Source organism: Barbus barbus (assembly GCF_936440315.1).
Source record: "Barbus barbus genome assembly, chromosome: 16".
NCBI classification, from domain to species: Eukaryota; Metazoa; Chordata; class Actinopteri; order Cypriniformes; family Cyprinidae; genus Barbus; species Barbus barbus.
In genome coordinates this window covers 24,182,274-24,207,303 of record NC_136744.1, presented here as the reverse complement: position 1 = coordinate 24,207,303, position 25,030 = coordinate 24,182,274, and the positions used below count along the sequence as shown (strand labels likewise).

General features: G+C 36.3%; 1 protein-coding gene across 1 annotated transcript in view; it reads right to left on the bottom strand.

Annotated features, from left to right (window-relative positions):
- Window positions 1-2,677: 2,677 nt before the first annotated feature.
- LOC306882572 (uncharacterized protein) overlaps window positions 2,678-25,030 on the bottom strand; it is a gene marked incomplete at its 3' end in the record, with an annotated part of 150,379 nt that continues 128,026 nt past the window's right edge. Inside the window, exons 39-47 of the mRNA XM_079437294.1 lie at window positions 24,844-24,897; window positions 24,007-24,051; window positions 20,281-20,325; window positions 20,106-20,168; window positions 12,727-12,870; window positions 9,262-9,328; window positions 7,507-7,641; window positions 4,256-4,333; window positions 2,678-2,790 (exon numbers count right to left, since the gene is read on the bottom strand). Of these exons, the coding sequence (XP_079293420.1) occupies window positions 2,678-2,790; window positions 4,256-4,333; window positions 7,507-7,641; window positions 9,262-9,328; window positions 12,727-12,870; window positions 20,106-20,168; window positions 20,281-20,325; window positions 24,007-24,051; window positions 24,844-24,897 (744 nt within the window). The remainder of the gene's footprint in view (window positions 2,791-4,255; window positions 4,334-7,506; window positions 7,642-9,261; window positions 9,329-12,726; window positions 12,871-20,105; window positions 20,169-20,280; window positions 20,326-24,006; window positions 24,052-24,843; window positions 24,898-25,030) is intronic.

The window sequence follows — 25,030 nt, the reverse complement described above, 5'->3', positions numbered from 1 at the left end:
CGATCTCTCATAAGAGTCTCATGTCCTGAACCATCAAAAAAAAAAAAAGTGTTTTAACTCTCAGCAGAGGTAATCTGGTACATTATATATAAAAATAAGAAGCATAAAATTAATGAGTAAAGCAGCAAAAAACCTATTAAGGGTTTGCTTTGTCACACTTAACTGCAGGTGCAATGAAAGAAAGAAAGAAAGAAAGAAAGAAAGAAAGAAAGAAAGAAAGAAAGAAAGAAAGAAAGAAAGAAAGAAAGAAAGAAAGAAAGAAAGAAAGAAAGAAAGAAAGAAAGAAAGAAAGAAAGAAAGAAAGAAAAAGAAAGAAAGAAAGAAAGAAAGAAAGAAAGAAAGAAAGAAAGAAAGAAAGAAAGAAAGAGAATTCTGCCGTTCTTGACCTTCAACAAATTGAGACCTAAAAAGGTCTTAAATCAGATCTCAAATCATCAAGTCATGGCTTTAAATCTGACATGCTTGAAAAAATCTATATCTTTCTCAGTATTTTGGTTTTGATTTCTAAAACTATTTTCTAAACATCTTAAATCAAGATATATTACTTGGGATGCAAACTGAACATATCAAGTTTTGTTTCCTGAGAAACTGAACAAAAATTCAGACTTTATGCTTAAAACTAGAACTTCTGAACATCTGTAGCCCACTGGCAGTTATTGTTCTTGTTTTAATCCAATTGAATTCTTTCTGATCAATTTCTCATAAAACAAGACTTCTTATTTTATGTCATTTCACTTGTCAAATACTTGAAATGATCTTTAGACATTTGCACTGGAAATCCCCCAAAAAACAGCACTTTCTGCAGTGAGATCAGAAGATAAAAAATAAAATATTCAGTAGCAGAGGCATTCAAGCCATAAGCTTTTGTTGGTTTGCTTGCTTTTGTAAAATGAATAAAAAAATAATGGAGATCTGTTCAAAGTTGTAATGCCAAACTTTGAAACATTGCTAATACAAGACATACTGTGTTCCATTCAATTTATTTACTTGGTTTACCTCTTTACTTGGTCTAAAATTTACCTTCATAAAAAACGCAGAAACCCTGGGAGAAAGGAAGGAAAGAGAGAAAGCAAGAAAGCTGCAATGGAGGAGACAGGGAAGACTGAGATGAAAAGAAGAAAGCAGCACAAAAAGCAGAACGTCACAAACTGTCATCCGCCCACATGACTCCAGCAACCTTCATCTTCACAACAGAGGCAGATGGATGAAGTCAAAAGATTCAAAGACTCGTATGTGCCTTCAGTAAATCTCATCTTACTGATGCTGGATCAAGATATTACAGATATCTATCAAATAAATAAAAACTAAATCCTAAAATTGTACACAAATAAATAAAGAACTCAATTATGGTCTTAAGACACATCCCTGCCCATGAAAAGTAAAATACAGAAAGTTTGATGTTAACTGCTTGCCATTTGTTAAACTGTGAATATGAAACTGACAAAGATGTCATCTTATAAAAATATTCAAGTAACATGGAAGGACGCTTTCCATACAAAGCAAAAGAAATTAGAGATAAATATATTCCAATGCAAATAAAAAGCACTCCACATCTTTTCTTTGGAAAAACAAACTAGGTACACAACAAAATATACATACAACACCAGTATGACGGTGTTCAAACAGTGTTCCTGTAAAAATGTTCCTGTAAACAATTAAAGCTTATTAATATCATGAACAGTTTTCACCTCTCCAGCACTGGCCAACACAGCAAGATCAATACAATTGTTTCTTTTATTATTCTTTGCTGTGCTTGACCAAAACCTAACATAAAAGTCTGATACCAAGTCTTACGATTTGGAAATAAACACTACATGAACAAGAAACGATTAAGAGATATTTTGCATTTTAATTCGTCTTTATCATTTTTCTAATTGAATTCTGCTGATTACATAATTTGTCATTACTTTTTTGTGTTTAAAATATTTATTTATAATTATTAAATAAATAATAGAATGAATATTACAGTGCAAAACAAAGCAAAATTCAACATTATTATTTTATGATTTATTTACTTTGAATTATTAAATTGAAATATTTAATTAATGATAATTTTACAAGTGGTCTCATGTGTTTTAATGCATATATATATATATATATATATATATATATATATATATATATATATATATATATATATATATATATATATATATATATATATATATATATATATATATATATGCGTCTGAGGTGATAATCATGACAATAACTCCCTTCTCAAGCAATGTTCCGGCTGGAAAGTACACTTATTTAAATATTTTTCAAAATTAAACGTTTGAAAAACAATTACAATATCTGTACATTAACTTAATATTTGTTAACATACTCATTTTTCTATTTTAGATTGCATAGAGCCATAACAATTTAATCAAAACTCAACTTCGCAACAGCTTGAAGAAAATAAGCAAATGTAAAGATGAAATTTGAATTCTCACGTCATGCCCACAAAACACGGGAAATGAGTAAATGCATTGGTCACAAATATGGGAAATGAAACTGAGATAAATGATGAACTGACATCACCAGTAATGGCTGCTCTGTGGGGAAGTTTGCATGTTTCTTGTCCTCCAGCAGGGATCCTACGTTTGTTTTAATAGGATTTAATGCTTGTGTAGATGAGCAGGTTCACAGGTTTCCAGGATCTAATCAGGTTTGGATAAGGATGTGTCAGATTCTACCCGTCCCGTCTGGCGTAAGGATGGAAGCAATCGCTGGGGTTACATCTTCCCTCTGGACCTTGGGTCCCTGGAGCACCTTTGGGACCCTGGAAACCTATTCCGGGTGAGCCTGTAGATGAATCAAGAACAGGTAGTAAATACCAAGAATAAATTCGATTTTTGGATTTGAGGAAAATGCCTGTGTGAATCATGATACTGAGGTGTTGCTAGGGTGTTGCTATGCAGATGATGGTTTTCTAGTGATTTCTATGAGCAGTAATAACAGTGATAATGATGTCTGCCTTTTTACTGTAGAGTGATCACGACAAAATAGTGCAGTATATAAACCCAATAAAACTTATTTTTATGGGCTTGTTACCCTTTAACTGCAGAGGATGAGAGAAAGAGGGAAATCAGAGCATACGCTGATAACAGTGTGCCGTGCAATTATAAAGAACCCCCAGTTAAAGTCTCTTTTGTATTTTTTCATTTGAAGAACAATCAGTGAGCACTTTGTACCTCTATAAAAGAGCCGTTCATTAAAGAATGCCGTAGTCATTAGTTTAGTTTGGTGCCATTATCTGCCTGTGCTTTTAAAAAGTAAAACATTAAAGCACCAATTTAAATAATTGCTGCTATCTCTGTGTTGCAGATTTCAAAAGTGCGAAAAGTGCACAGAACGACCACCACGGAAATGTATTTACAAGCACAGAGGGCCTTTCTGGACCCCAGCAAAAACACAAAGCAAGGTTATTCTATTGTTCTACATGAGTTTGATCTAGCCTGTCCATCTTTACAATTCAAAAAACACATGCTATTATATAACGAATAACATACCTCTCACTCTTAAAAGCAATAACCAACAAGATCCTTAGTTTTTTTTAATTATCTCTACTCATTATGTGGTGTGTTACGGCTCATGTATTAAAGGAATATTCTGGGTTAAATACATCTTAAGGTCCATTGGTAGTATCTAAGGCATGCTGTCCAAAAATAATTCAATTTACTCCTCATTTTGTAAAAAAAGCTATTCTGTGGAAGCCTATAGGGAAAGACACCATGAAAAGTTTAGAGCTAAAATATAAAGGACTCAGAGTAAAGTTCAAAAGTTTGGGATAGATACGATTTTTAAATGTTTTTGAAAGTCTCTTGAGCTCACCAAGGCTGCATTTATTTACAAAAATGCAATAAAAACACTTATACTGCGAAATATTATTACAATTTAAAATAGCTGTTTTTATCTGAATATATTTGAAAATGTAATTTATTCTTGTGATGGCAAAGCGGAATTTTCTTTCATCCTTCAGAAATCATTTTAATATAATTATTTGGAACTGTCTTATTATCAATGTTGAAAACAGTTGTGTTGAATAACATTTTTTGTTAAAAACCATGACACTTCAGAATTCTTTGATGAAGAGAAAGTTGAAAAGAACAATTATTTGAAATATACATCTTTTGTAACAACAAACATTTTTCTATTTGTATTTGTTTAAAAAAAACAACATATATAATCAAAAATATTTCCCGCGGTAAATAAAATACAGGTCATAGACAGAGAATCAACAAACTTTAAAATGTTCATCCAGAATTACCTGGTGGGCCAGTGGGGCCTGGAGCTCCTGGAAGTCCCAAGCCCATTTGACCCCGTTCCCCTTTCTGCCCTCGATACCCTGCAGGGGTAAAACACACAAAAACTCAATGTCAGTTATACAGAACATATATCATCCTTTATAAATCTATGCAGGCAGGAGAGAGTGATGGTCACGTAACGATTTTATTATAATTCTTTGTACTGTATTCCATTATTACCATCTTTCACAGGCAGAATTTAGCATCACTACTCTAATCAATTAGTACTTTGTTAAATGAATAATCATTGACATTGTCTTAATAGTTTCTAGATTCGGCTCATTTCAAGCTTTGCATTTCCATAAAAGCATGACCTTCAAAAAAGTACCAGGTGGAAAGGGTACATAAGGCCCTGTCCAAATCTGCCGTATTACACAACTAGTCTCAGATCCTTCAGAACTCAAGACAGTTTTCTAAGCCCTTCAGGAGTAATGACAAATCCATCTATCAGAAACCTGCTTTCAAAGTATTTAAGGAGCACCACAAATGCTGACAGTGCTGGACGGCATGTCACACGCAGCGGGCAGGCAAACCAACAAACAAAAACGCATTAGCTGATGCTGATCTTTCAGTCTCGTTTTCACACACGCAGTAAGAAACCAATCTTAAGATCATCTTTATAATGGCATGCAGAAAACTGCCTCCAGTCAAAATACACATGCATTAGTGATGCGTTTCCTCTGAGGCAGACTTGGAGTTAATAAACAAGAAAATACCCAAGAGATGCCAAATAATGCAGCAATTGTCAGTGTCTCCAGTACCAGTTTTTACATGTGCAACTTACACAGGCAAACACACTAACTGACTAACTAACTAAAGTGTGTCCGGACACCTTCAGATGCATTCATCCAATGCAATGGCATTCCACGGAAGGACGGCACTCTACCTGCGGCATCACATCATGGCTTCCTGTGGCCGCTCACAATCACTGCATTACCACCCCTGCTTGAGGGGGAGTTCATACTGCACAGTTATAAAAGGAAAAATACAAAGCGGCAGGGGGAGCTGCAATACAATACTAGCGAAATGCAGCCAGCAGCAACATCTACAAACTGTCATCTTTCTAAGATCTTACATTTAAAATCATTTTTCATACTCAGAAAAAAAGGACTAAACCTTGTGGGGGAAGGAAAATGAGAACGAATACATGAATTATTACATAGAAATATATTTACATTTAATTAATCTTAAAACGGCTTTGCGTTTCCATAAGATTTGCAGATTTGCTCAAAGAAACCAGCAGTAAATTTGACAAATTCTTTAAAAATGTTGTATTGAAACTATCAAAATCCTGCTACATTTCTCTGCATAAAAGTACATTATTTGACATTCATATAATATTTCACACACAGCATAATAAGTATAATTGGGTATGTTCTTGGCATGCAGGAAAATACAACTTAAAATATGAATTAGATACATTTTAATGAAACCAAGTTAGAAGATTTAATCACTCTAGAAGATTTAAATACAAAAAGTACAAAGAGATTAAAAAATGTTATCCCCCAAAAAAAATTGTTACACAAAAGCATGGCTGATTACACTTCGTAAAAGTTGCATAAGTAGTTTTAGATGTTATGATGTTATATGACTCTCAAATTGCATGAACCACATGTATGTGGTTCATGAGCTCAAGAAACATCAAACTTGATTCAGTTAATCATTTCATTTTAAGAACGCTTTAAGTAAAGCTAAACGGCACAAAAATCACAAAGCAAAAGCATTTAAATTCAACACCAACATTTGGAAGCATTTTCGAGCAAAACCACCTCTTTCGGGTCACAAGAGAGGATACAAAGGCATATTAAGGTTGCCAAATCTCATTTAGAAAACTCGCAAGAAAACTGACCCCCGAGTAGAATTAATGTGACTCGGACGTGCAAAGCGATCGAGATTGCAGAGGTATTTTTCTTCATAAACTATTCATTTTAGCATATCACGTAAAAAAAAAAAAGTGGTTAAATTGAGGATTCCGAAGTAGGACAGACTCCAGCGGAGGATGACGAAAAATAATATTACCCGCAAACTTCATCAACGCCTGACAAATAAAAAATACAAAAACTGTTGAATTTCTGACTTAGCAGGAGTTTAAAATTCCTGTTTTTAATTTCTTCCTGATACCTCGCATTATGGAGAAATGTTCTTCTCCAGCAATCTCCAAAGCACAATTTACAGTAAAATGTGCCACATAACACAAATAAACAAAAAGTGATAGAAAGTGGCTTTTCAGAGTTTCACCTGCTGTTGAAAATGCATCGACACAATCTGCATATCAATAATACAATGCTCAAAACATAACATATGTACACACACTCAAAGTATGTGTTTTCTTTGCATGGACGTCACTTATTAGAGTTCAAATATACACAGCATAGTCTTATATCTTGAAAAACATCATGTCCTAAGTGTTAAGGGTCCTTAAGAACTCAGACAGAAGCAGCCGAACCGAATGGCAAGTCATTATTGATGAGAAACGCTAGAGGAGCAGTACGTTAGTTGCCAGTCTTTGATGAATGTTCAGAATTGCTTATTTTCTCACTCCCCTTCATTTTTTTTTTTTTTTGGCTGGGCTTAATCCAACAAAGTGAAATACTGCGTGGCTTTTTCCATCTGCTCACTTCTCTTTATCTTTCTTGCTCTCACAAGTCTGTCCAGGGCGATATTACATTCTCCTATTCTGGGTCGGTTCTTCATCCGTCTTCATATGTCCCACCAGGCTCCCGGCACCATATGCCACTTTGTCATGCAGCTATCTGCTTTCTTTCTTGTCTGACGTAGCTAGCAAGATTCCTGTGAACGTCTTACACCCAATATCGCAATCAGCGGCCATTTTTGCATGCCTTTAGTGAGGACCGTCTTGCTCATTTTCTAGTTTTCTGAGCTTGAGGTTCAAAGCTTGACTCGGCCAAAAGAGCAAAATTACCCCAACCTGCTCAGTTCAGCGTAACTCAATCAATCTGAGGAGCAACTGATGCAGTAAATCTAACTAAAAATACATACATAACACACTATTTTCCACCAAGAGAGAGAAAAAAAAAAAATGGAATCCTTGAGAAGCAAGCAAAAAAACTTAGCTTAATACTGGGGAAACAGATGAGTCACATAAATAAAATCACAGTCTTGTGCATCTAGGTTTTTGTGTGAGACGAGACCATCATAGGAGCAGCATAAAGAGGTCCGTACCATGTTTAGTCTTTCGGGTTTTGGCTCCTACCTTGGGGACCTGGATCTCCAGGGGGTCCTGGGGAGCCATCATTACCGGGTGGCCCTGGAAGGCCTTGTCGACCCTGCGCTGCTAATATAGCTGCTGGTGTCTTGTGTAGCGAAGCGTAACTGTCTGAAAACCTCTCTGCAAAAAAGCAGAATTAAAAATGTGAATTACACTACTATTGTATATATAACTGTTAGTTAAAGGGGTCATTTGATGCGATTTCAAGTTTTCCTTTCTCTTTGGAGTGTTACAAGCTGTTTGTGCATAGATAAGATCCCTGAAGTTGCAAAGACTAAAGACTCAAAACCAAAGAGATATTCTTTATAAAAGTTAAGACTCTGCCATGCCCCCCTAAAACGGCTCATTTAAACATGCCCCCACATGTCTACGTCACGGTGTGGGAAGATTTGCAAAACACCACCCAAATGTTTACGCAATGAAAGAAGGCGGAAGTATTATTCTCGCTGTAGGATTGTTGCTGCCCCCGACACCATGTCCTGGAGACGTTGCGTTTCATTGTGAAAATGAAAGTACTTTGTTTGGGCTTCCAAAAGAGGGCACCACTAGAAATCAGTGGTTAAATTGTATTTACAACACTGTTCCAGAACGGTTCAACCCAAATATTAGAGTGTGTGCAGCGCATTTCACGGAGGACTATTTCCTGAACCTGGAAGAGTAGCCTACAATGCTGGCTTGCACAAAGGCTGTTTCTATAAAGTGAGGCAATTCCAACTTTGCAAGGACAGTCTGTCGCTTCTGACTCACAGCCTGTAAGTACGTTTCTGCTAATGACTATTCAAACGCGAGTTTTGAGCAGTGTAGAGTAGTGCTTGTTGTTTGTCGTTTCGCCGATCATAAATGCAGACATGGTAAAAAGACAGTCTAAGTCATTATAATCAGTAATTATGTCCCCACTGGATGCAACAAATGCCTTGTTTATAATGGGTTTTATTGTTTGTGTGTCGACACGGCATCACAATACGGTGAAGGGCGTAACATTTCCGTCTCACGCTTGAGGTATTCAGCCAATCACAACGCACTGGATAACAACGCAATCCGAGCACGCCTCGCTTTTCACAACGATGAGCTTTGTAAAAATCGACGCGTTTCAGAAAGGCGGGGCATAGAGGAGCAACAATAATGTACAGTAAGTGGAAAATAATGTTTTTTTAACCTTAAACCACATAAACACATTGCATTACACCAAATACACAAAATAATGTTCTTTTTAGCAACGTCATATGACCCCTTTAACAAAATTTTTATCTATCTATCAAAAAAGCAGAATTAAGAATCTGAATTACATTACTATTGCATATTATTTATATTATAAAATCATAGAACAGATCTATCTATCTTATGTATAAATACTATATCTCTATTCTATAGAACAGAAAACAAGCTGTCAGTTCAAATTTAAACTTGTCCTTCGGTTTGTAAAATGAAAGGGGGAAAAAAAGTTAATTAAAAGGCTAATAAATTATATTAAAAATTGCAAAAAGTCTAAGGTCATTTTTTGTGGTAGTGGACAATAAAACAAGCTGGAAACACAGAGGTCACTATCTTAAACTGTTCTTACTTTTGGAGTCCTCTGGAAAAGAGCTTATTTTCAATACCCTCAGTGATGATGACTGTCTTTTAAATGTCTTACAAAGTTTGTCACACACACACAGACACAAAAAACTGAAAGCTAAAAAAAATTCCTCATCTACCGGTGGAGACCACAACAAAACACCTCAGCGGCGGCAGATGATGTACCTTCAAATACACGCAATACTTCATTTCGGATGAATGTTTTAATTTCCTCCAAGGCAGCTGTATCACCCTGCAAGAAGAAATGAAAGAGGAAAAAAGGCAGCAGAGAGGGAAAACAAACATCAGCACAACATGATTTGCAGATTAAAAAGTGCAGCTACAAAATGGCAGCAATTCATGTTTTATTCATGCTGAGAAATGTTGGAGTTCTCAGAGATAAAGGGATGGATGACACATAATGGCGTAATCAACATCTCTCCTCAAAGCATCTTACCGTTTGTGATCACTGCTCTGCACAGGAGGAGACCAGAATTTTGAAGAACATCTTGTAGGAAAACAAACTGCTTCCTTCCAATCAAAAACATACCTTTCACAATTCAAGGCCATTCTGTCAAATGCTCAGAGGCCCCTGCGACGCTCTGTGCCTCGGGCTGCAAATGCAGCATCCTCACATTCCTCACCTGAACACTTGTGGAGGGTTAAAAGGAAATGGGCTAATGCATATTCAGAGTGTGGGGATTCAGCGATCAGTCTAAAAGCCCTTTAACGTGACTCGTGTCAGGGCCTTATCATACCTAATAACACAAGCGTCATTCGCCAATTTGACATCCACATGAAAAGCTTTGCAGACAGTGTCACGGAAAGGAGACTTTACAAGGTTGCTAGGTAGCAACACAGTGCAAAATGTACAGAAAAAGAGAAAGCGAATGATTGCATGCATTTAAACTTGGCACAAAAAGTCCCAATGGTTGCTTTGAGATGGTCTTGGTGAGTCTAGCATCATTTTCTGTTTGTAAACATTCAAAGTTGTTATTCACTGAGAAAAAAAAAACCCTGCGTTGCTCATCTTGGCACTTTCATAAAACTTTGAGGAAGCTGTGATGCTTGATTCATGAAATAAAAGGTACTTGTTTTAAGTCAGGTCTTTTCAATGATTCAGTTTATCCAGTTCACAAAATAATTAATGATCATGACTCAAAATTTAGTCTCTTGCTCACAGAAAGTTGTCATACACTACCTTTTAAATGTTTGGTGTTGGTAAGATTTGTTAACAATTTTTCTAAAAATGCTCACCAAGGCTGCACTTATTTGTTCAATACAGTAAATTTCATATATATCAGCATCATTAATCTTCAGTGTCACATGATCCTTCAGAAATCATTCTTAATTGGAAACATTTATTTTTATTTTCAGTGTTGAAAACGATCATGCTGCTTTATATTTCCAGAATTCCTTGATGAATATAAAATATATATTAAAAAACTCTTTTATGCATCCTTGGTGAATAAAATGTTTAATTCATTTTTACTGTCCCTAAACTCATGAATAGAAGCATATAATGATTATTTTTATGCTATTTGTATTGCACTTTGTGTTCTTTTTGAAGCACTGTGTTCTTTTTTTCCAAAGAAAAATGCTCTGATAAACTACAGATACTTTTTAAATTTACATGAGTAAAGTAAAAATACTTCACTGTCTGCCTCTGCCAACAGAAGAAAGTCTGTCATACTGGAACAACATGGTTTCATTTTTTTTAAACTCTCTAAATCCCATAAAAAACTGTCATCCTTCAAAGAACATTAAGGGATAGTTCACCAAAACAGTTGATGACCTCCTTACTATAAAAGTCAATGGCTAACATCAACTGTTTGGTTACCAACATTCTTCATAATATCACCTTTTGTGTTCAAAAGAAAAAAGAAAATCAGTTTTAGGTTTGGAACAACTTGAGGGTTAGTAAATGACAGAATGTTAATTTTTGAGTGAACTTTCCCTTTAATGTTTGTAGTTCTCTGTGTGTATGATTTAGATGTGGAGTTGTGTAGAGCTCCTGCCGCTACTATATACTTCCACTCCCGCGACACACACAATACACTCCTAATAGTCCCCTCCTGAGTGACATGGCTGTGAGTTTGTTTGATTGGGAGTGTGAGCGTTGGATATAGGCCTCACAGCAGGCGGCTCATTGCTGCAGACTGTGCTTTTCAGAGGCTGATGGGTTTGCAAACACGTGTGGGTAATTATTGTTATGTAGAGCTCCTAATTATTTATTCTGGAGTGTTCACGCGTGTGTTATGCACAACAAAGCAATCAATGACAGTTGCCCTCTGAATAGCGTGGGGCGACCTGCGGTTATGGATTCGGGATGGGGGCCAGGAGGCTGGTGCAGATTGGGAGAAAGACAGCAACTGCATCTTTAAGGAGGTCAAAGATATGCTCCACCTCCAGAGGAGTACGCAGTCACTGTAATCTGGAAAGGGTTCACGCTGACAGTGATTTTATTGCTGGAGGTTATCGGGTGGCTGTACAGTTGATTGTAGTGGGTGTTCATGCTGCTGAAGGCCCTATACGGTTTATTTGATTGGCTGTGCTCCTGAAAATCTGATCTCAAATGGGCTGTACTGTTTGACACTGAATCTGTTTTCCTGACACAAAAAATGTATGCTCATGTACTGCTGATGTTGCTTCAAAATGCTTCGACCGTCAACTTGCAATGCAAACCAACGATTGGCGGTTGGTTTATTGCTGTAGATCTCTGTTGGTGTGAACGCATGTATGTAATGTATGTAATCATTTTTTTTTTTAAACCAAACCATTGAAACTTTCAACAAATTTTGTACAAATTTAATTTAAACAAATCTTTAAATAAATATACTTAAAAATCGGTTCTAGGACATTTAATACAAACAACATCAAGATTTTAAGAATGTATAAAATTATTAATATTAATACTGCCTATATTAAGTTGCCACAACTTGCCAGTAAGATATTTCCGAGTTTTTGAATGGTCTCTTATTCTCACCAAGGCTGCATTTATTTGATACAAAATACAGTAAAACAGCAATATTGTTAAATATGGTCATAATTTAAAATAAATGTTTTCTATTTTAATATATTAGAAAATGTAATTTATTCCTATGATGGCAAAGCTGGATTTTCAGCAGCCATTACTCCAGTTTTCAGTGTCACATGATCCTTCAGAAATCATAGAAGAAAAAAAATCAATGCGCTTATTTGGTGCTCAAGTAACATCATATTTTCTATACTGAAAATGATTGTGCTGCTTAATATTTTTGTGGAAATTGTGATACATTTTTTTTATTCAGGATTCTTTGATGAATAGAAAATTCAAAAGAACAATTGAATTAGTACAAATATATAATGTTACAAAATATTTCTGTCACTTTTGATCAGTTAATTTGTCCTTTTTGAAAGAAACTAACACTTTTAAAATAAAATCTTACTGACCCTAAACTTTGTTGTAGTGTACAATTGTAGTGTATACACTGTGTGCTAATACATATGTGTTGGTCTCAGTATTAGCAGGCCTGAAGAAAACCAATTCAACCTTAAAATGTTTCTGTATGTGTGGTGAAGTCAAAATGGAAAGCCTTTTAGAAACAGTAATTTAACAGATAATACATTCTCTCTCTATGGCTTGTATTGTATTGAGGAATATTTACATACCAACAGATTGACGTTCCCTGGTGTTAAAGGTGTGCCTGGTTCTCCTTTCTGTCCAGACTGCCCCTGAGGACCAATGATCCCTCTTTCTCCAGGTTTGCCTCTTTCTCCCTGTACTCCTCTCTCTCCTGGAATCCCTGGATCTCCCTGCAAAGGCAACACCAGAATATAAATAGCAGAATCTAAAAAAACACAAGCTGGCTATTGTGAGCTCCCTCCACTTCAATTGATAATAGCATCTGGGTGTATTACATTCATTGCACCATATAACTTATAAACTACTACAAGGAGATTAGAGATTTGTAGTCATTAATAGAGCAACACTTTTTTTTGGGATTATTGATATGTTTAATGATATGCTTTCTTCTGTCTATTTCTCCTTTTATAGCTTTCTTGTCACAATAACAAAATGGTTTCTTTCATGCTGTTCACACAACAGCGGCAGTGATTGTCACACTGACCCTTTTATAGTACATGTAATCAGTGTTGGGGAAGCTACTCTGAAACTGTAGTTTGACAAGCTACAAGCTACTCGTAAGTTAAAGTAGTTAAACTACAGTCAAGCTACCCTTTTGGAAAAGTAGTTAGCTACACTACAAGTTACTATCAAAAAGTAGCTAGCTACATTGAAACTACTTTTTATTTTTTTGAACAACGTATATTATAAATAACTGAATAAGTGTCTGAGGAATGTTTTAAGTAAAATATTTAGTGTTTAAAACAATGCAATACAAATATGATTTCTGTTTAATTATGGTTTTATTACACACAACACTCAAATATCTCAGACTGTTACAAAAAGTGTAACCTTTACTTGTCGTTTCTTTGAGAGACATGAACTTGGACAAATAAGGCCATGGGTAATTAACATTAGTTGTTTCTCCATCCGCCAAATGTGCCGCCACGTCTGGCTCCATCATGGATAATATGGGTGTGTCAACCCACTTCTGTACGTCAGTGAACCGTTAGCCGCAAGATGCGTGATTAAACAACAGGTGGCGGTAATGGCAAAAAATGAGTTTGTAATCTAACAAGAAGAATATCCTTGCATCGCGCTGATTCGCGCAGGCTCGACAAAATGCAATGTAGCTTTTGCTCGCGCTACACCGCTACTTGCTGCAAAAAGTAGTTAGCTACTGGAAAAGCTACACTGTTTAATTAAAAAGCAACTGAGCTACTGCCAAGCTACTGAAAAATGTAGTTAAGTTAGTAGCGTCGCTACTTGTAGTTAACTACTCCCCAACACTGCATGTAATCCATCAAAACAAAATATGAAATCTCACCCGTTCTCCTTTAGTACCTCTGTCTCCAGTTCTGCCTGTGGCTCCCTGTGAAAATGCATAAAATAGAAATCTAAGAAATGAAGGAAAAAAAGCACAAACATATACAAGCATACACACACACACACACACATATATACATACATACATACATACATACATATACACACACATATATATATATATATATATATATATATATATATATATATATATATATATATATATATATATATATATATATATATATATATATACACATACACACAGTATATATACACATATACACACACACACACACACATATATATACACACACAAAACACATTTTCTTATTTATATATTTATATTTTATTATTATTTTTAAGGAATAATTTTTCATATTGAGGAGGCCTCTGGATGTCTCCAAAGGGTGGTTTTTGTCAGATCTATCAAACGTCAAAGCACATTTTTGTGGTCTCTGAAGTAAACGCTCATACATATAGACGGGCTAAACTGCACTATATTTCATAGACCGCTCCCAAGCCGCATTAGAGGAATGAAATTATTTGGCCGCTTTAATGGGCCAAGTTTTCCAGTTATTCAGTCGAGACCAGAGCAAAAAAGCTCGGAGGATTTACAAATGACCATTTTCTCCCCAAACTCATCAAAGCCATGGACCTCTGGATCTCTCTTTCTCTTCTACCTCTCTCTCCATCTCCTCTGAGAGGGCTCTGGGGTTGTTAAAGCATCCACAACCATCTGCTTTCATCCACACCCCCATCAATGTCTAACACTCGCTCTCCTCCTCTCTATTCCCAGGCTCCTGATGAGGAGAGCTTAAAGCCATCACCGTGCCCAGTGAATTGTGTTTCCCTCAGCCCCTGCCATAAAAGAGATGGAAAAGTATGAAACGGAGAGGACCGAGAAACATCCCTCCTGCTAGATGGCACTGTTGCACCATCGAAAGAGACAGACGGCTCATCCGTGAACGAAGCAGGGAGGGGGAAAAGAAAAGAAAATAGAGGAAATCTCAATGAGTGGTCCAACACCCCGCAAACACACAGTCGTGCCATTTGAGAAGATGGTGACGTGAATGAAAGCGAAAATAAGGCCAGTGAACTTCCTCCAGATGATCCACACCCATTTGAACCTTGACTCATCCAGAGACAATATAAAGGGGGGAACCGCTTGTTGAAAAATCACGATTTAAAATCCAGCATCTTTCTGCTCTGTTCTGCTTGAGCCAATCAAGTTAAACAAATAAAATGCAAGTTAACTAAAAATAAAACTAACAAAAACAATGTTATTTTAGTATCATTGCTATACTATTATAGTTTGTGTTAATATTTTGAATTAGATTTTATTTGTATATTTTCACTTTAGTTTTAAAGTAGTAATTTTTGGAGCATTTTGTCATTTTTATTATGTCTATATAGTTTTTATAAAATGTTATGTGATAGTTTTAGTTTATTTAGTTGGAGTTATTTCAGTACTTCAAGATAAACAAAACAAAAAAAAAATATTCCTTGGCAATTGGCAAATAAAATACATTGACATTTCCAAAACAAGTTATGTTTTTAAAATACTTTATTTTTTATTTCAGTTAACATTTATTTTAAGTAAAACAATTGTTTAAATAGGGTTTAGTTTAACCATAATAACTCTGAATTTAAACAAATCTGAAATAATATAATATAATATATAAAGCAACATAAGGAACTAAATAACTAAATTAAATTGAGTAAAAAAAAAAAAAGAAAATTATTAAAATGAGGAATTCGACTGTTGAAATTAGAAATGTTTTCATGTCAGATAACAAATAAAATTAGTGCTAAAATTAATAAAACTGTAGTTAACTTTAGAGATGTATTTCCAATCTAAATTTAGAAAAATCTGAAATAATAATATACAAAACAACATTAGAAATTTAATTACTAAATTAGATTAAAATACTAAAAACAAATTAGAATATTAAAATTAGAAATGTCACCATGTCAGATAGCAAATAAAATTAGTACTAAAATTACTAAAACTATAGTTAACTTTAGTTAAATACAATAACTCTGAAGTGAAATACATCTGAAATAACAACATATAAAACAACATAAGAAATTGAATTACTAAATTAAACTAATAATAAAAAAGAGAATTAGAAATTAGAATGTTAAAATTAGAAATGTTACTGTCAGATTACAAATAAAATGACTAAAATTAATTACAAAAAATAATATTCAAATGAAATGTGAATATCCCAGAAATCTATTTCAAAATAATAAATAATATAACAGTACATAAATACTACTAAAATAACACTGGTCATATAATGCTTCATTATTACTGCCAGATGTTGCAGCTACAACATCGACCAGCAGAGGCAAACCGGACCAAGCTAACCAGCTAAAACTCAAAACCTTGTCATATTCCTATACAAAATAGCTGGTCGACGAGCGAACTGACTTCTGACTCATCCCTGCACCTCATCCTCTGCTCTTTCTTGCTCACCTCATTAAGATCTGCAGATACATGTTGCATTTACAGTGTTTGTCTGTCTGTGACGGAGGCGTATATATGCGAGTTGTGTGTTGGCAGGTCTCTGATGTGCCTGCTCACTGCTGTAAAGCGCAGAAGTGCGATTTGTCACAGTTCTGCCGTAGATATGTGTCCTGTTGTGACAAGGCATCAGAGAACAGAACATTTTTTTTGTTTGACGTGACCAGGCTTTCGAAACTACAAACCCTGTTTGTAGGGGACATTTAATTAGTGATTGCATGCATTATTCATGATTTAATGGCTCATGGGCAGGATTTTATCCACACTGGAGAGCATTAGCAGTGAGTAAGCGGTCTTATTATTGAAAACTTTACAAGACTAATGACTGGTGTTGGGTTTTTATTTGCTTGGGAAAGAAAGAAATCGAGTGAGACAGAGATAAATGTAGACCAGCACAGATCCGAGTCTAACCGCTATCCACTACTAGCTGGCAAAATATTAGCGTACTATTAGATGCTGCAGGTATGAAAGTAAAAGCATTGATTTTCTGCTAACATTATCATCTTAGACACACAGTACAGAAGTCAAAGCTCTCTCATGCATATACTGTACACACACATACCGTATAGCCTGGAATTCCATCTTTTCCCAGCCTTCCCTGTGGGGGAGACAGAACATTCCCATCAGTCTTTGCAATCAAAACAACTTTGAATTGATTATAATGTCCATACAAAACAAGATGGTCCAATGAGCATGAGTTTTGAGATGCTATTAGAAAACTACTTTCATAATGTTCTTTTAGAAGTGAAAATAGAAGCAGGTTTTCACCTCAGAGTATTGAGTGATATAAAAAAAATTTAATTCTGAAAAATGTTTTCAATTTGGACAAATAAAGTTGCAAATATGTAAAATTGATTAGAAATGGTTGAGAATTATGAGAAATAGAGTTTATTCTATCTATCCATCCATCTATCATTTATCAATCCATCTTCCTCTATCCATCCATAATTTATCTATCCATCTATTATATCAATCTATCATCCCTCCATCCCAAATCCAGCTATCCATCCATCTATCCATCTATCCATCTTTCATTCAGTCCACCCATCGATTTATTATCGTTCATCGTTCATTCTATCCATCCATCTACCTATCTATTATTTTTATTTTATCTAAAGGCAAACTCAAATACACTAAAAGAAAAAAAAAAGAACACATGAATACAAAAACTACACATTAAAGTGAAGAAATAAGATGGGATAGTATAAGACCAGACCAGATAGTTGTTATGGACAATGATCTGCATGATTGTTCGAAGAGAAAAGAGCAAACAACTGAAGCAGAAACAACAGAATCTTCTATCTATGCATCTATCATATATCAATCATCTATCATCCATCCATCCATCCCTCCATCATCTATCTATCCATCCATCTGTCTATCATCCATCTGCCACAGCCATATCACCCTGCAGCCCAAGACCGGTTCCCCACTGAAGCTAAGCAGGGTTGAGCCTGGTCAGTACCTGGATGGGAGACCTCCGGTGAAAACTAGGTTGCTGTTGGAAGAGGTGTTAGTGAGGCCAGCAGGGGGTGCTCACCCTGCAGTCTGTGTGGGTCCTAATGCCCCGGTATAGTGACGGGGACACTATACTGTCAAAAAGCACCGTCTTTCGGATGAGACGTTAAACCGAGGTCCTAACTCTCTGTGGTCATTAAAAATCCCATGGCACTTCTCGTAAAGAGTAGGGGTGTAACCCCGGTGTCCTGGCCAAATTCCCTCCACTGGCCCTTGTCTATCATGGCCTCCTAATAATCCCTATACACTTGATTGGCTCTATCACTCTCTCTCCTCTCCACCTGTAGCTGGTGTGTGGTGAGCGCACTGGTGCCGTTGTCCTGTGGCTGCCGTCGCATCATCCAAGTGGATGCTGCACACTGGTGGTGGTTGAGGAGAGACCCCCCCCACATGATTGTAAAGCGCTTTGGGTGTACAGCAATACACAATAAAGCGCTATATAAATGCATCATTCATTCATTCATTCATTCATCATCCATCATCCATCTATCTATGCTTTGCTATTTTGAATTATCCACTGCAATGACATTCATGCATTTTAAAGTGTGTCTAAAGTATCCACACACTTCTTGGTGCTACTATACGTCACATTACAAAAGTAAAATGTGTTGCAAATACTGTCAGCTTTTATGTAGTTTAGTTTGTACTTGTAGTTAATTAAGCGCACATTGTTCCACTAAGGTTAAGTGTGAACAATTAGGACTCAAGATACATAAACTAGGAATAAATTGCAAAATATCACCTGGAAGAAACAGGAATTCCTCAGGGGAATTCTGTGTATTCAGCGGAGGTGCTCGAGGCATTACGGCTGTGCAAATAACGAAGCAATTATATGAGACCCGTACAGTCACTGTACTCCTTCACTGAGACAGCCAATCAAACGTTTACCCCAGCGACTGCACTCATTACCACAGCACAAATCAGTCGGGTTTAACACCACAGTACAGAGAAGAATATGAGGAGATTACTCTGTGAGATATTACAGCCGGAAACATTCGCTGTGGTTTGTAGAGAACAATCTGACACAGAGCTCTGCTTTATACTGCAATATCACACTATATTAGTGTCAATCGTAGTAATTCAGCCAATCTAAACCTCCATATTTCCAGTTATGTAGTATATCTGATGCTTGTTTATAGTGATTTTTAGAAACAGCCCAGACTATGAATCAAACTACAGGCCAGTGAGCAGAAATCAAGAACTGAGGGAAAAATAAACTCCAACGGAATGTTTGTGCCAGAACTCTGAATTCACAGCGAGACAAACTGTGAATCAATCAGCAGACTAATCAGTTAATTAAATCTGGTCTGCAATTCAAGGATGGATCAAACGTTGGATCAATCTGTTATAAGATCACAGAGTTGAGAACAGAAGACAGAAACTAATAAGAACTAAATGTTATTATACAGGGTGTAGATCACAGCCAGGTGCAGCATAAATGGTAGCTTACAGGTAGATTCAGTGACCCCCGGGGCCATAAAGGGGACCACAGAAGATCTTAATTATTAAAAACTAAATAAATATCAGTTATACTTTTACATTGACAGCCTCCGTTTTTAACCAAAAACACTAAACAATTGTTATATTCCCTTTAGGTTTATATAGTTATATTCTCTTTAATATATATAATAATATCATAAATTATTTTAATAATTCTGAATTTTTGCAATTATAAGTATTATTTATATTATATTATATTATATTATATTAACAACAACAATAACAAACAATACTAATAATAATATATTATAAATAACTACATTTTAAAATATATTTAAATAACAAATGTACATATAGTAAATAAATATGATATAATATAAATAATATATATATTTTGTCCCCTCACAGTATATATTGGTCTATGAAAATATACAGAACCGCATACAAATTTAGAGAGGCTTTTATATTATTTAAGATGTCCCTCGCAAGAAGATTCTGATATTTGTGGGTCCTGTGATAAAGACATCTGAAAACCCCTGCTGCAGTTTACAGGCAGGTGTTCATTAGTGCACACTGCAGATTACAGGTGTAATGAATGCTACGATTGCTCACAGGGGATCCAGGAGGCCCTTCAGGTCCAGGGAAGCCAGTCTCTCCCACGGGCCCTCGTTCTCCCTGTGTGGAAAGACAAGGAGGGAAAATGGGACATCATCAGTCTCGCATCATCCTGTTGCCAAAACCTGCCGTATGACTGACAGCTGCTAACAAGCAACAAAGCAAATCTCACCGGCTCTCCAGGGTTCCCTGGCTCACCACGCAGACCAGGCTTTCCCTATCAGTTACAGGAGCGACAAAGAGAAAGAGTTAGACCTCAAACCTGGTGTCCATTTAAACCAGCTGTAGGCTGAGAACATGGCTAAAACATCCACTGCTTTTGTCTAAAAATTCATACATGATATGAAACCGTTATCTTGTGACAGACCACTAAACCATCACAGCTTCAACGTAAGAAAATCCCATAGGAACTGCAGCATTAAATATGCCTATCCAACACAACTAAAAAGATATCAGTTATTTTACAGTCCAGTATCGTACATGTCAGAGACAGAAGTATATATTCTAGCTTATAATATAGGGTTGCACTAATACAAGTAAATGTAAATAAATGAAAGAATGAATAAATATAAATAAATAAATAAAACTACAGAATAAATAAACTTTATTCTAAATAAAATTAAACACTAGAAAATGCATAAACACTGGAAAATGCATAAATGCTAGAAAATAAATTACTATAAAAAAAGAATAAAATTAATAAAAAAGAAAAACTTTAAATGCTACAAGTGAATTTTGGCAAAATTATAATGTATACAATGGAAATTGGACATTGTAGCAACTCAATGTAATAACTGCACATAATGTAAAAACAGCACATAATGTAATAATTTCTCAAAACATTATTATTACATTGAGAAATTTATTACATTATAAACTCACTAAAAATAGTCACATTTCATAATTGTAATAGGCTTTTTAAAAATAAAAACATGAGTAAATTACATTGTACTGTGCGTTTAAACATCCATTGCTCGATTTCCACGCCCTTTTACATTGCCAAACCAAAGGGTAGAGCACAGTACCAACTACAGTATGGATGCTCTCATGGCTCTCATTGTTTTTATTCAAGTATCAAAATATTCTGCGTTCCAGAATTCTGATGTTGTTCATCAGAGAAAGGAGAAAATCACATAAAAGTATATGAATTATAAATGAGTATAATCGGTGTAGGTCTAATAAGACGACTTGTAAAATATAATCATAATAAACAGCTACAGTAATAGTATTATAGTGAAGAATAAGCCAAAGACAAGTTTCTTTTTGTGTTAGGTGAAGCAAGGGCGTTGGTTTGATTTTGACATTGGTGGGGAAATAAAGTATAAGCAGCACAGAACTTCTAAAATACATATTTCCATTTAGAAATAATTTGTGTGTATGTGTATACTCAAACAAAATCATTCTAAAAGGACATACATATTCCTTTTTAGAATTAATAATACAGTTCAGTCATGAAATTCTAGATGGTGCAAGCTGACGGGTTGTTAACATGACGGGTTGCTGATTGGTTCATGCTGCATATGCAGCCAATGAGCTTACTGCCTAGCATTTATATGGCTGGCTAGTAGTATTCACTTGAGATTCCTGTAGCGCGCTTTCAGAGCATCTTTGAAGCCCTCCACCTTCCCCAGCTCCACCTGTATAGATCTGCTACGGGTTATTTTATATGCTATTTGTGCAGCAGCAGTATGTCTTAAACACTCGCTGCACCGTATCACCATATGCATTGGCAGTAGCAAGTTCCTGTACTTGCTTGCAGCAGCAGCAATAATCTACAACTACAGCTATAATCAACAGCAGCAACAATTCAGCAGCAATGTAGCAGATCTATTCCGCCAAAACCAAATACATTAACATTGTCATATCACATTGAAATATGTTTAAAGTTTAAAGTCGTGACGTATTGTCAAGTATGGTGACCCATACTCGAAATTGGTGCTCTGCCTTTAACCCATCCAAGTGCACACACACAGCAGTGAGTAGTGAACAAATCCACACACACACACACACACACACACACACACCGTGAACACACACCCGGAGCAGTGGGCAGCCATGCTGCGGCGCCCGGGGAGCAGTTGGGGGTTCGGTGCCTTGCTCAAGGGCACCTCAGTCGTGGTATTGAGGGTGGAGCGAGCGCTGGACATTCCCTCCCCCCACCTACAATTCCTGCCGGCCGGGGGCTCGAACTCGCAACCTTTCGATTACGAGTCCTGACTCTCTAACCATTAGGCCACGACTTCCCCACCATTAGGCCATGTGCATGAAAAGGCTAAGCAGATATGTTCATATCTGAGATTCATTTTAGCATTTATATAGAATAACTAAACTATAGCTAAGCTTTAGTGAGGGGACATTGTTCCTCTTAGCATTATGAAAAAAAACCAACCCTTTTATTAAAATAAACCAACCCTTTTATTAAAATCTTGATATTTCAAAAATCCCTGAAATAAAGTCGTGGCCTAATGGTTAGAGTGTCGGACTCTTAATCCAAAGGTTGCTGGTTCGAGTCTCGGGCCGGCAGGGATTGTAGGTGGGGGGAGTGAATGTACAGCGCTCTCTCCACCCTCAATACCACGACTGAGGTGCCCTTGAGCAAGGCCCCAACTGCTCCCCGGGCGTCGCAGCATAAATGGCTGCCCACTGTTCCGGGTATGTGTGTTCACTGCTGTGTGTGTGCACTTTGGATGGGTTAAAATGCAGAGCACGAATTCCGAGTATGGGTCACCATACTTTCTATGTTTTTTATATGTCACTTCCACTTTCACTAAAATTCTGAATGCATTACTGATAGCCTAGAATGCGTGGAAAGAGTGATCCCTTTATATTTTCAGATGCACTGAGCCTGTCACTCATCTCAGTTCATCGGTTCAGTGGAGGTGTCTGTGATTGGCTACACTGCTCAACGCTGCAAACGTTATAAACATCTGATGCTCTCCAGAGCGCAAATGCAAATAGGAACAGAAGAGTTTGCCAAATATTTTATTATTATAGTTTTAACTAATATTATTTAGAGAGTTCCCTTTTTTTTTGTTTAGCTTCCTAAACTGGGCGTGACACGATGCTTTCCGTATTGATTTAATATGGAATGCTACTTAAATATGTGAGCAGATGGCAGTCCTACTTTGCATGATTTGCATGCATTAAATGCACTCCCTTGAAAGAGCGCAGTTTTCTGACATATTTACTTTAACTTCTCAGGTAATGTCCGTGGCATGATGACAGCGACAATGGTTACACATAAATATATTTTAATTGTTTGATCAAAATAAAGGCATTGAAGGTATGTTCGTTTTTATGAACAAATTTGAAAAAGAAGGGAAAAAAAAAAAGTTTCCAAAGTCTAATGTAGTAGATTGTATCATCTGCCTCAGGCATTACAATAATAATGTAATTACATTATGAGTTGCTACAGACATTTATTTTGAGATTTGCTAAAGCTTACATTTAATAGTATTATTAAAGTATTAGTATTTCATTATATTTATTTAATAATTAATATAAATATCAATAGAACAATCATGAACAATATTCAACAAAGGTCGATGGGTTAGACTTTAATTTTACAATAAAACAATTACCACCTTTAGCTTTGTTTGAAGTTACCTTAATAATGCATTTAGCTTATTTTGAATCATATTTTTATTTATTCACAAAAGCGTGTTTGAAATCAATCCATAATTGATGCATACCCAACTGAAAAGCTCTAGCAGAAGGATGGCACTTCAAAAATTTACTTAAAATAGTGTTTTCATGAACATTTTTGCCATTAATATTGTTGTGCATTGTGCCATTTACTTACTAACTATGTTATTGCTTGTAGCTTATTTCCTAAATATGTAGTTTTATGTGTAGTACAGTGATTTGAAAGTAGGAAAATAACAGCAGAATAACTTACAGTAGGGCCAGGGACACCAGGTGGACCAGGTAGACCAGGATCACCCTTACAACACACAAACACACACACACGTAAGACGAAGAATCTACTGCAAAACCGCCTGAGCGCATGTCAGAAAAACACAATGATTGCTTTTCTTTCTGTTCTCAAAACCAACTGTGCTTGACAAGTCCTCCAAAATCATTCTTTGAGTATCACTGTGTGTGTGTGAGCTGCTCTCTTTCCTCCATATGTGCTCTGCTGGCTTTAGGAATTAATGAGCTGCTTTTAAGTTTTGGGGCACAGCATGCAAATAAACAGCTTGAGATCAGACAGCCACGTGACTGGTGTGGAGTCGGCGAGCGCGCAAAATGCTGCGACTACATCTTGACAAGTCCTTTCTGGGAAGAGTGGGCGAGTTTGATGCAGCTCAAAGGAGGAAGCTGCTCTGGCAGACAGACGAAAGAGAGTCTCCATGCACCAGTGCTCTGATACGTGCAGTCGGGGGGGTCTGGACCATTCTGTGGGCTCGATTTAATGAAGCCTATTATTTCTACCCTCTCTAGTATTCTCGTATTCATGGTCTTTCTCTTGAATTCTCGAGTGCTTTGACTAAGCACTGCGGTGAAATTAGAATACTAACAATGCTTGAATCAATTATGAATGTCTGTGCACCATCCTCCAACTCTCTGTCTGTCAAATACACACACTCATACATGCTAAAACTGCAATGTCATGTCAAATCGTGAAGGTACAGAGTGGAACGGCTGGTTGAGCTGTTGAAAGCTGTGTGTAATTTGGGACACTCAGACAGGGTGAGAGAGCGTCCAGTGACACGATTCTTTCATACGCACTTACCTTAGCACCTGGCAGCCCCTCTAGACCTGGTAATCCCATCAGCCCCGGCTCACCCTGGAATAAAGCAAACACATTACAGCTCAGCACGGACACCTTCATGCGTGAAACTCTGTGTGTCAGAGTTGGGAAGTGATAAAGTAAAAGTGGCAACGCAACTAACTTCACAAAATGTTTTCAAACTAAACTA